Here is a 12928-nt window from a genome sequence, read left to right on the forward strand (position 1 = left end):
TCATCCTCTAAGGTAAAGAAGTAAATACAGTATATTTTTAAAAAATCCTTTTTTTTCCCCTGACACTAGGGAACTTATAATGCTTATAATGAGATCCTAGTTATTTTGGCTTTCACACAGGATTACTTACAGTGGCGTCTCTGTCTAGGCTTTCTTGTGTGGGACCAAAATGTTTAAAGGCATTACTGTATGAATACCCCTACATTTACTTAGGTTTACCTCATGCGCATGTTTGGAAAATGCTTCTGCACTGGTCATCATGCCTGCAGTTTTCTCTTCCAGCTCTCCTAGCCTCTGTCCCCTCTCGTCAAGGGCGATCCGTGCACGAGTCAGCTCTCCCATCACCCCTCCAGCAGCACCTTTCATCCCTTCTATACTTCCTGGTCCAGGAATGTGCTGTGCGAGGCTGCGTGATGCTTTTCCTGCTGACGCTTCTCCAACTGGGAATTCAAGCCATGGCAATTTAAAACATTTTGTCGGTAATTCAAGTAACCATAATTCAGTTTATCACCAAAGTACTCATATTAAATTCTACTGTTATAACTCTCATGAAAAGAGACATATTTGTGCCTATCCTAGATATGTATTTGGAGATATTAGCACTTAAGAAAAACACCTACAAAAAAGACAGAGATTTTGTTACCACATGCCTTTTTGTGTATGGCGGGGGCGGTGGGGTGGGTTCCATACAAAATGGCATAATTGCATTTCTTGACATTGCTGAATTAGGATGCTCACAATTTTATTGTGACCTCAATTTTATTGTGACCGTGTTAGTATCTGTTCCAATCTCAGGCCTGATTATTTAAATTTCTGCCCAAGTGGGCATTCTGACCTTCTCTGTTCATCCTGCTATCAGCCTTTGTAAGCCTCGCTTGAATCTGTGTGTGTAAGTACTAGAGAATGGGGTATATGTATGATGGGCATTAATACACATATGCTGAAAATTCTGTTACTTTATAAAAGACTAAAAATTTCCTTATCATTTACAAGGCGTAGTTTCACTTAATTTTTTTTTTTTTTTGTCTTTTGTCTTTTGTCCTTTTAGGGCCGCACCTGCGGCATATGGAGGTTCCCAGTCTAGAGAACCTACTGGTTTCGAGCTGTTGCTGCCGGCCTATATCACAGCCACAGCAATGCCAGATCCAAGCTGTGTCTGCGACCTACACCACAGCCCATGGCAGCACGGGATCCTTAACCCACTGAGTGAAGCCAGGGATCGAACCCACAACCTCATGGTTCCTAGTCGAATTCATTTCCACTGCGCCACTGTGGGAACTCCCAGTTTCACTTAATTTTAATGAAGCATTTTTTAAACATTGAACAAAAGCTATCTTGGTAAAAATTTAGTGAGCATTCCCAAGGATATAACATGAGGAATGGAATCTAGATCAATTTTTTAAAATATAAGGGCCTTACTGAGATATAATTCACACACTTGTAGAATTCACCCTTTCAAAGTGTAGAACTCAGTGGTTTTTACAAGAACTCACAGGCTCATGCAACTATTATCACCATCTAATTTTAGGACATTTACATCACCCCAAAGAGAAACCATATCCATTAGCAGTCCCTCTCTCGTCCCTCCTGGCCCCAGTCCCTGGCAACTACTATTCAACTTTCTGTTTCTATGGATTTGTCTATTCTGAACATTTCATATAAGAGGAATCATACAATATGTAGCTTTCTTTGGTCTTCCTTCTTTAATTTAGCCTGATGTTTTCAAGGATCATCCATGTAGCAGCATGTATCAAACTTCATTCCTTTTTATGGTTGAGTAACATTCCATTGTATAGAGGCAATTAGATCTAGTAAACAGAAGTAATTTTCATGGTGTAGAAACAAAACCCTAGTCTAGAATTTGAGATTATATATTAAGTTATACACACACACACACACACACCACACACACACACACACAGGTCTTCTGTGGTACAGTTTTGCAGTCAGGAATTTACTCACAGAGCTCTTCTCTGTCAAATGTTTGTCCACTTCCACCAAACAGTCCCTTGAGAAAGCCTCTGTTTTGAGCTTCTGGTGTCTCTATGGGAGTAAACAAATCTCCTAGCATGTCCTATATCAAATTCAAAGAATAAAGCATTAGATTTACTAAGAAGAAGTTAACAGATCAGAAGATCACACGGTGACATGTTAGAGCACATCATGAAAAGGTAGTCTGTTTCCCATATATTTTCCTACTGATTTTTGCTTTGCTCCCAGTTCTCTCTCTGGGATTTCTTTCTCCACTTTCCTCCTTTCCTTTTCCTTCTCCAAGAACTGACATCCTAATATTTTCATTTTTCTGCTCTCTTCTCTTTTCCATTCTACAATTAGAAAGCATGGGAAGGTAACATTCATCCTAGGATTAATTTATACCTGATCAATGACTATCAATCTACACTTCTGATCCGTTTTCTCTCACCATAGCCTCTTTCCTGCCCTTTCCTTTCCTGAACCAAGCATGGACCACCCTATGAAACAGGAAGCCTTTGGTGGTATGTAGAAGAGGTTGGATTTATTTTTATAACATGTACAAAATTATGAAATAGCTCAAGATGTTTTAAATGAGTCAAAGTAGGCAGCTACTGCATGGTGAGGTACAGTCTTTTCAATATCTGATGTGATTTAGATTTATTGGGGAAATACCTTGTTAGAAATACAGATGCTCAGGCTTTGTTCCACTCATGCTAGATTAGAATTTACATAGATGTGCTCTGGCTATCTGTAGTTTAACTTGCTCTAACAAAGCTTTAACTTGCTTCAGTCTTTCGAAAGCAGACCAAAATTTGAGAATCAATGGTTTGGAAGAAGGAACTTCAACCCTAAATCAGAGATCTCTGACAAATAATCAGTTTGCTATGAACTTACAGCATGACCATCTTCATCACTTCCCTGCATTTCTACTCCCCAGACCTGTGCTCTTCCTGCTGAATCTCTTCTCATTGGAAATGCTGCACCATCTACTTAATTTCTCAGCCCAGAAATACAGGGATAGTTATTAATTCCTTCCTTTCACTCCCACTTCTAACAACCCTCCAATCCAACTGATTACACTTTATTGCCATTGAATCTGCTACCTTTTCTCTATCCTCGCTGTTGGCTGCCTTATTTCAAGCCACTATTATTTTTGGCCTTAATTATTTAAAAATGCTTCTGAATTGTCCTCCCAACCTTTAGTCATAATTTCTCAAAACCAAATGCCATACTGCAATCAGAATATTAGCTTTAAAAACAACTTTGTTAAACCTTAATGACTTCTTCTAATGTTGAATAAGATTTATTTTTTTAAAACTTACTATGTTCCAGGCACTGTGCTCAGTGCTTTATATGAATTCTTAATTGTCACAGCAATGCTCCAAGGTAGAACATACAAGTAGATTAAGTAAAATGGCCAAAGTTAGCAAAATGCAATGTAAATAGCTTATACTCTGAAACTCTATGTTTTAATGAAAGGGTTTTAGTTTGCTTATTTGTGAAATAAGGGGATTGAACAAATTAAATCCCTAAGATGCTCTTTCAAAATTTTGTGATCACATTTACTTATCCAAGGTTAGATCGACTTTTACATTTGTTTCTAGGTTCTGCTTACTTCTCTGATCAAAGAGAAATGCCCAATACTAACCTACAGGACATGTGTGTATTTTGTATGGCTCATAATCACAACTAATTTTTCTTCAAAAAAAGTCCATGAACTCCCTGAACTGTATGCTCAATTTTTGTGTGTACATATATTCACAACCCTGGAGGAGGATTTTTATAATCTTTCAGAAGATTCTCCATAGGCAAAAAAAAACCCCAAACAATAAAGTCAACAAAACCATTGATATGTATGATCTTCACATTCTCCCCCCCACCCTTTTTTTCTTCTTTTTTTCTGTGTATATCTGGAACCACACTAGAACTTGGTAGGATCACAATGATGAACAAATATTCAAAACATGTTCTAGGGAAGGCATATTTATTGTTTGGTCCAATAACATTTTAGCTTTTAGATGTCTCTCTCTCTTTTTGCAACCATGTCCAATGTTTACATATAAATGTGCTTGACCTACCTGTAGGTTATCACACATCTCTTGACTATATGTTAACCGCTGAATTTCAGTAGGAGAGACAAGGTATAAAGCCTGTCCTTCGTTGGTGAAACAGAATGTCCGTGCTATCCTCATGTCTGTCAGTGGCAAATAATTCACATCCAACATTGGGCGAAGACTAGGTAGGCTGAATGGAAAAAAGCAAATCTACATTTCATATTCAAGTTGTTAGAAGCTTTTAATTTCTATGCATAAAATGTACAGATAATTACATAAAATAGTTTTTATACCACTATTTTATGATCATTTCTTTTTATCCTCTTGAAGTCTCCCAATGGTAGTAAACTAGACTTTCACATAAAGTCATACTCAAAAAATTGTGGGGACAGTTCTATAATAATCCACATGAAAGCAGGATTAAATGTAGTGGCCAGCAATTTCAGAATACTTTTTGCAACATTTTACAGATTTCTATAGTAGGGTTATAATTTTTCATTATGGCAGGTGTTCCCGTCGTGGTACAGTGGAAATGAATCCAACTAATATCCATGAGGATGTGGGTTCAATCCCTGGCCTCACTCAGTGGGTTGAGGATCCGGCATTGCTGTGAGCCATGGTGTAGGTCGCAGATGCAGCTTGGACCCTGAGTTGCTATGGCTGTGGCTTAGGCTGGCAGCTGTAGCTCTGATTAGATCCCTTGCCTGGGAATTTACATGTGCTGCAGTTGTGGCCCTAAAACAAAACAAAACAAAACAAAATTTGATTATGGCAGAAACACCACAGCTAGAAAGTGCCTGACTGCATACTCCATGTCTTGTCTCAAAAAAGCAAAACTCCTGGGTCTGAGAAGATTATGCACTGATGAAGTAGGTCTAGTCCACTGTGCCTCGTAATGGAGTGGCTTTGCTCCTCATTCCATTACCCTCCATACACAGCAACTGAAAATTACATTTGACTTAGAGCACCTGCACTGAAGGCATAATTAGTAAACACAGCTGGGGCTGTAAGGCAATGAGAATAAGTTATAAATAATAGATCAGAATTTGCACATCCAAATGAATACTGCATCTCAAGTGTCTTAGTGACTGGCTTCATGCTTATCCTAATGTAGCCAATGTACTATATATAAGAAGGTACCTTTGGATTCGGTCTCTAGAGCCAGATTCACAAACTTCTAAAGGAAACCAATCTTAATGCTTTTAAATCACACCTCTAATGCCAAAAGGAGAAAAATAAGCTCGTGTATAAGTCTCAAGCTTTGAAATCATTCTACTGATTCTAATGTGTACAATGATATTAAATTATCCCAGATCATAAAACCCGTACCTTGAAAAAAAGTACGTATTTCTCTTATCAAAGTAGCTTGTAATTAAAATGTAAGCCCTAGAATCTCACCAAATAAAATGGAACCCGAAATGTGTGCTATTGGAAAAAGCTTTTCATGAGGTTCTAGCACTGTACTGCCCAGTATGGTAGCTACTAGCCATGTAGGGCTTTTGAGCAGTTGATATGTGTCCATCTGAATTGAGATGTTCTATTATGTGTAAATCACATACTGGATTTCAAAGATTTAGAATGGAAAAAGTATATTAAAAATATATGATGGCATTTGAAGTACCTAAGCTCTTTAGGATATGAATCCAAAACAAACCCAGTTAAACAGACTTCCACTCAGTCAGATTAATGAGTGGTGATGGGGAAGAGGTTCCTGTGGATTTTCCTGATAAGCTACATTGTCTATGGAGCATAATAAAAGCAAGCCAACAAAATAAAACAAGTGTAATCACTTTTGGTAGGAAAGTGAAAACAGTAAGTCAATTGTTAAGGGCTAGGAAACAAGTGCTCTTAAACCTGAAAAAAAAAAAAAGTTTTTTCTGTGCAAGGACACCTTTATAAAGAAATACTGTCAGGTAACTAAAGATGTTCTCACTAAATATGGTTCTCAGAGCCCAGTTGAGGACTCTTTTCTAGGTCTGGGGACATTGGTACATGAGCAATCATTACCTACCTACCAATTTCCTGAAAACTAGGACTTGAGGAGATTGGGCTGTGTAGTTAAGTTCTCTTGGGTTTGGGAAGATCTGGGAATATACTCAGCATAGAAAGATGATCAAGGTCAGGAATATGCCAGTTTGTGGACTTCAGTTATTCAAGCCACATATTTCCTATCCACATCCTACATATTAATAAAATCATGGCAAAATCACTTCCTTTCAAATATTTTTGAGTTCCCAATGAACACATGAAGTTTCCACTAAGACATAATACTAAAGTAGTTATTTTCACGTAAAGCAGATTTTTTACAGATAGGTCATCTTATCTTTCCTATTGCTATAACTCCTGTTTTTTTTAAACTCTAGTTTTTCATTTCTTAAGAAATCTCCCTCCTAATAAGTGTAAATGTAGCACGTATTATTTAAATAGGAATTTTCAGATATATCATTTAAGAAAGTAAGACATACTAAAATTTTGCAAAAACAGAGTAAATAATCATCAAGCTAAAAACTCAATTGTGACATAACATTTTAATGTCTTCTAATTTAAAAGAAAAATTTTGAGTGACTAAATGTGAGCTTAGAGGAGAGTAGACACATTTTACCCCCCTCTAAACCTAAGCATGTCTGGGAGTTAAGTCATTATTTTCAAACAAGACTGGAATGGCCTTCTTCAGAAATTTCTGAAAAGAGTTTGAGGAAGAGAAACCAGATAAAGAAATAACAAGAAATATGTAACAGAATAAGCAGGCCATAAATGGCTGTTTTTATTTTTTTTTCAAAACTGTCTCCTTCACTACTTCTTGGCTTACAAATCTACTCATGTTTCCACTACATAAATATATATATATATTTTGTCTTTTTAAGGCTGCACCTGCAACATATGGAGGTTCCCACACTAGGGGTCCAATCAGAACTATAGCTGCCGGACTATGCCACAGCCACAGCAATGCCAGACTCGAGCCACGTCTGTGATCTACACCACAGCTCACGGCAACGCCAGATCCTTAACCCACTGAGCAAGGCCAGGGATTGAACCTGAGTCCTCATGGATGCTAGTCAGATTTGTTTCCCCTGAGCCACAATGGGAACTCCCATGTTTCCACTATTTAAAAAAAAAAATTATTATTCTAATGTTTTTTACAACAATAAAACCCCCTTCAAAAACCTAGTTTTGCTCTTGAACTACTTTCCTGTCTCTCATCTCTTTTTTTACCAAAATTTCCTTAAAAAATACCTTCAGGAATTGGCAAAATTTTTTAAAAGGGCCAGATAGTAAATATTTTAGGCTTTGTAGGCCATGTGGTCTCTGGGGCAACTACTCAACTCTGCCCTGTTGTGCACAAGTCTCTATAGGCAATAAGCTAATGGGTGCGGCTGCATTCCAAAACCTTTGTTGTGGACATTGAAATGTGAATTTCATATAATTTTCACATATCATTAAATATTCTTCTCTGATTTCAACAATTTGAAAATGTAAAAATCCATTCTTAGCTTGTAGCCTGTATAATATCAGATAAGGGGGAGAGCAGGGTAGGTATGTCCCAGGGCATTCGTTTGTCTGAAGATTTGCCTTCTCAAAGATCTCCAATATCCTACTAGGTGCCAGATCTAGTGTTTTTTCTTTTTTCTTATTACATTTTTTTCTTGTACCCAAATTCTTTGACCTTTCTGCTCTACTTCTTGACCATCATTTTTGTAGTCTTCTATCCTTTGTTTTGATACTCTCCTTTCCTTTTCATTTCATGAAGTTATGCTATACTCATCCATTTCCTATCTCTCTGATGACCTCTCAATATTCTTTGGGGAATTTTCTTTCTTTCTTCTACTACATAAAAGTAGATATGCAGACTTTTGATTTTTGCCCCTAGATCAGGCTATTTTTCCTCTTTTTTACACTGTCTTCTCTGATGATTTCATTCACTGCCACAACTTTCACTAATGCATTTACATAACTAGTTTCCAGAGCTGGATCTTCTACCGCTATCTTTTAAGACTCCTTAAATTGCTTGCTAACCTTCTTTAAGCTGGCATATAAATACCTCACTTTTCAAACATTCATTCTCATACTTCTCATTATCAGTCTTTCCAAATTCTCCTGACTTTTATCTGCTAATGACATTAGTTTTATCCAAGTTCATGAAAAAAAAAATTAAATTCCAACCCTGAGACTTCATGACCTCCATTACCTTTCATGACCAATCGGCTTTATATTCAGCAAATTTCCCTCAATTATCCCTCCCATCTGTTTACACCTAGCCTTCAATATAGCTACCATTTCAATTTAAAAGCACATCCCCAAACTCTCCCTCCATGTATTTCTTTTTGTTTGTTTTTGTCTTTTTGCCTTTTTGCCTTTTCTAGGGCCGCTCCCATGGCATATGGGGGTTCCCAGGCTAGGGGGCGAATTGGAGCTGTAGCCGCCGGCCTACACCAGAGCCACAGCAACGCAGGATCCAAGCCATGTCTGTGACCTACACCACAGCTCATGGCAATGCCAGATCCTTAACCCACTGAGCAAGGCCAGGGATCGAACCTACAACCTCATGGTTCCTAGTCGGATTCATTAACCACTGAGCTATGACAGGAACTTTTTTTTTTTTTTGCTCCCTGTATTTCTTAATGCATAGCTAGAGCAAGTTAATTACCTGCTTTAAAACCTAATTTTCTATTAATTTATTAATGCCAAACTCATTAGCCTGTCATTAAAGGCCCTGAACAATTTGCCCCAATCAACCTTTTCACTTTACTTTTCTCCCAACAACTCCTTTTTTATATCACAAATTCAGCTCATAACTTTGAACTCTGGGGAGAGTCAACCCTATGTTTTCTCTCTTAGAACATACATGTTCTTTGTGTTATAATTACTTGGGTATCTGTCTTAGTTCCCTAACATGAGAGTAAATTTATTAAAGATTAGGATTATGTCTTTACTAATTTTTATATCCTTCACAGGCCTAGCATAACACTTAACAGTCTCAATGATTTTGTAATTGAATGAGGTATTAAAATGAATGACACTGACTCCTACATAGTATATGTTTCTTAAGTGTTTGCTGAACAAATAAAATTTAGGTAGTGCTTTTCTGCCCCTGCCCCTGAGGCGTTCCCAGGCCAGGGACTGAACCCTTGCCACAGCAGTGATAATGCTAGATCTGTTAACTGCTAGGCCACAAGGGAACTCCTAGGTATTCTGTGTCTCCACAATTTTATTTCAGTTCACTAACTGTACAATGAAATCTCTCAGCTGATACCTTATTAAGTACGCACAAGGTACAGACTTCTGGTTACAAGAGAGCTCTGGGAGCCTAATGTATGGCATGGCGACTACAGTGAACAAGACTGCATACTTGAAAGTCACTAAGAGACTCGCCATACATGTATAAAAGGGTAACTCTGTGAGGTGATGGATGTGCTAACAAACTCATTGTGCTAATCATTTCACAACATATACATGTATCAAAATGTAAGGTTGTGCAACTTAAACACACAATGTTATTTGTCAATTATATCTCAATAACCCTGGAAAAATTAAGTGATGACTTTTGGTCTACTGTTCAGTGTTGGTGTCACTTTTTGCTAGACTTGCAATATCAGGCAAATTTAAATTTATTAACATATGTAAAATGGAGGGTGTAAAAATAATATTTTATTATCCTATGTCCTTTAGAAGATATAAGGATGAAATTTCATTCTGTTGGGAAAATTCTTGTGTGAACTATGAACAGAGTAAAGGTAATACTTCATTTCTTTTCCTTGTAGTTTATTCATCTTTATATTTATGGTACCTGCATCTGGGAGATATCATTTGCTCAATAAATGCTTGTTGAATGAATTGTGAATGCCTGAAGAATCACTCTTTCCTTGGTATCTATATCTATATCTATCTATCTATCTATCTATCTATCTATCTATCTATCTATCTATCTATCTATCTATACACATATATATATTTCACAATGCAAAGCATTTTTAGCCAAAAAATCCCCCAAAATAAAAAACTGAAACCCTCCTCAAATTTTTGAACAATGAAACATTCACAAACATTGTGAAACAATGATCTCAGGTTGCATCTTGACCACATCTTGCACATTATACATACACTTTTCGTAACTGTACCTTGTTTGCACTGTTATGATTACCAGATAATTTATGAAGAAGGCAAGTACCTCATTATCATGATATGCCCATTGGCACAAAAGCATGCCAAGCAGGCACTGTTACACATGACCACCACGTTGGCTTGCAGTATAAAAGATGTCTCGGTAATGTTATGAACATAGAGGCAAGTCTGAGACGGCAGTGAGAAGACTTTGGCTTGTTTTTCTGAGCAGATTATTGTATACTGATGATCTCCTATTTCTTGGGATGGAGAGGGGAAGTTCATGACCAGTTTCCTTCTCCAAGATTTCTCATTTTCATCTATGTTGTTTGGATCCCTCCAAACTTCGTATGGAGGTTGCATTAATCCGCCAGTTCGGTCCATACAGGAGAATGTTAGGACAGCTCCTTTTAATGAGAGGAATGTACCTATAAAAACAATTTAATATCAGTGGCACATGAAATTCTTTCTAAAATAGCTGCTATTCATTTATGGATGATAAATGTTTTATATTATGATAATTTCTATCTACACTGTCATAATATTGCAGTATTATCTATAAATCAGTAGATTTGTGAGTTCATCAGTTGTAATAACTTGGAATCATCAAAGATAAAATCAAAAAGGAGTCTAAGACATCAACCTGTCAAATCCTGTCATTATAGTACTAAGAAAACAGAGAACCAGAAAGATGATGAGACTTGGACCAGGTCACATAGCAAGTTAGTGGCTGAGCCTGGACTAGAACTCAGGTTTTCTGATTCCTAATCCAGTATTCTTTCTCTATCCTATATAGTATTCCTTAAAAATTCTTTTTTTAAAGGCATATTTTAGAAAATTTATAATTTTAATTTATTGAATAATATCAATTGAAAAAAGTCATTCCATCTGATTTCATTTCTTGATAGTCTCATTTGCTAGAAAATGCTACTTTTCTTCTTTTAAAAGTGAACACTTAGAATATTTCATGAAATTTCAATATCTAGAGTTCATGTATTAAAAAACTCGGAATTACCTTTGGCACTTAGGCAGGCTCATACATCTTTATATGGGAAAATGTTTTACTCACCTGGATTCTACAAGTTTGGATATCCATGCCAGATTATTACCTATGGGTGATCTTTACCAGTCCCAGAGACAGGATCCTATAAAGCTTAGGAAGTAACTTGGGATAGACTGACCTTTGGACAATACTGTATTATTAATCTTTTCTAACTTAAAAAAGCTTAGGCAAGCCCAAATTATAGACACTACTATTTCAGGAATATGTATTACAAAGTAAGCTTAATTTAAGGGTGTCTATAATAAGATCATAAGAATTCAGTCCACAGTAAATAATTCACCACACAATGAAGATTTTCTTCTTAAAAAATGTCTTGGGAGTTCCCTTGCGGCTCAGTGGATTAAGAATCTGGCATTATCACTTTCCCGGCTCTGGTTACAGTTGTGGTGCAGGTTCAGTCCCTGCCCTGGGAATTTCCACATACTATGGGCATGGCCAAAAAAAATCTGTCTAACTGGCTAGAAGTGTAACTTACTCCAGCTCTCTGAATTACCAGCTTTCTCCACAAACCTTTATTTAGTCAGTCAACAAATATTTACTGAGGGTTTACTATGTGTTCTAGGCTCTGTTTTAGGCACAGGGAATGAAATAGTGAATAAAACAGATAAAAATCTCTGCCTTCACAGAACTGACTTTCTACGATAGAGACAGACAATATATATGATAGATACATATATACATATGGATATTAGATAATAATAAGTGCTAAGGAAAAAATAAAGCATAAAAGGGAATAGAAACTCATGGAAAACAGTGTAATTAAATTTTAAATAGAGTAGAAGGTGTTAAGGACTAAATGTTTGTGCTTCTCCCCTCCCAAAATTCATGCACTAAAGCCCTAATCTTTCTCCCCAGTATGGATATATTTGAAGATGGGGCCTCTAAGGAAACAGGTTAAATAAGGTCAAAAAGGTGAAGCCCTCATCTGGTAGAATTGGTGTCCTTATAAGAAAAGACATCCAGAGACCAAGAGTTCTCTCTCTCTCTCTCTCTCATTCTTTCTCTCTTCCCTCCTCACTCTCTCCCCACCTAAGAAAGGCCATGTAAGCACATAGGGAGAAGGCAGCTGTTCTGCAACTTAAGGAGAGAGCTCTCACCAGATACTAATGCTGCTGGTACATTGATTTGAGACTTCCAATCTCCAAAAGTGTGAGGAAATAAATTTCTGTTAAGTCAACCAGTTTGTGGTGTTTAAGGCAGCCTGAGAAGTTCTACACAGAAGGAAAACCTTGGCATCATACTGTGGGAATTAAGGCTCTGGGAACCAGCATATTCTGGCTACTGTGATTATCCTTTATCCTCACATCTGTTAGCATCCATGAAACTGGCAAGCTAACTTTATTAGCTTGGGAGTAAAGTAAAATCTTAAATTCTTTACAAAACTTGACTTTCTAGAGTAGTTAAGGGCAACTTAGATGAAATTAGAGAGATAATATGGAGCCAGGTCATGTAGGTTTTTTCCATAGGACACAATAAAGATAGACTTAAATTTGGTATGAGATGGGAGGATTTTGAGAGTGACATAATCTAATTTTCATTCAACAGGATTAATCTTTCTCCCAGGCATATCCTAAAGGGAGTCAAGACTGGAAGAAGGGAGAGCAGTTAAAAGGTTAGTACAATAATCCAGGTGAGAAATGGACTGAGGCTTCCTCAAAATAGGTAGTAATACACAACAGTGAGAACCAGTCAGAATCTGAGTTATGTTATAAAAAACAAGCCAACAGAATATGCTAAT

At 37.0% G+C, this 12928-nt stretch overlaps 1 protein-coding gene across 18 annotated transcripts in view; it reads right to left on the minus strand.

The window, feature by feature from the left end:
- STXBP5L (syntaxin binding protein 5 like) overlaps window positions 1-12928 on the minus strand; it is a 374297-nt gene that overhangs the window by 8567 nt on the left and 352802 nt on the right. For all 18 annotated transcript variants that reach the window (XM_021070284.1, XM_021070287.1, XM_021070297.1 and 15 more), the window contains 4 exons: window positions 10195-10555; window positions 4053-4218; window positions 1963-2074; window positions 220-440 (listed from right to left, as the gene is read on the minus strand). In XM_021070284.1, coding sequence (XP_020925943.1) covers window positions 220-440; window positions 1963-2074; window positions 4053-4218; window positions 10195-10555 — 860 coding nt within the window. The remainder of the gene's footprint in view (window positions 1-219; window positions 441-1962; window positions 2075-4052; window positions 4219-10194; window positions 10556-12928) is intronic.

Source organism: Sus scrofa, chromosome 13 (assembly GCF_000003025.6).
Source record: "Sus scrofa isolate TJ Tabasco breed Duroc chromosome 13, Sscrofa11.1, whole genome shotgun sequence".
NCBI lineage: Eukaryota > Metazoa > Chordata > Mammalia > Artiodactyla > Suidae > Sus > Sus scrofa.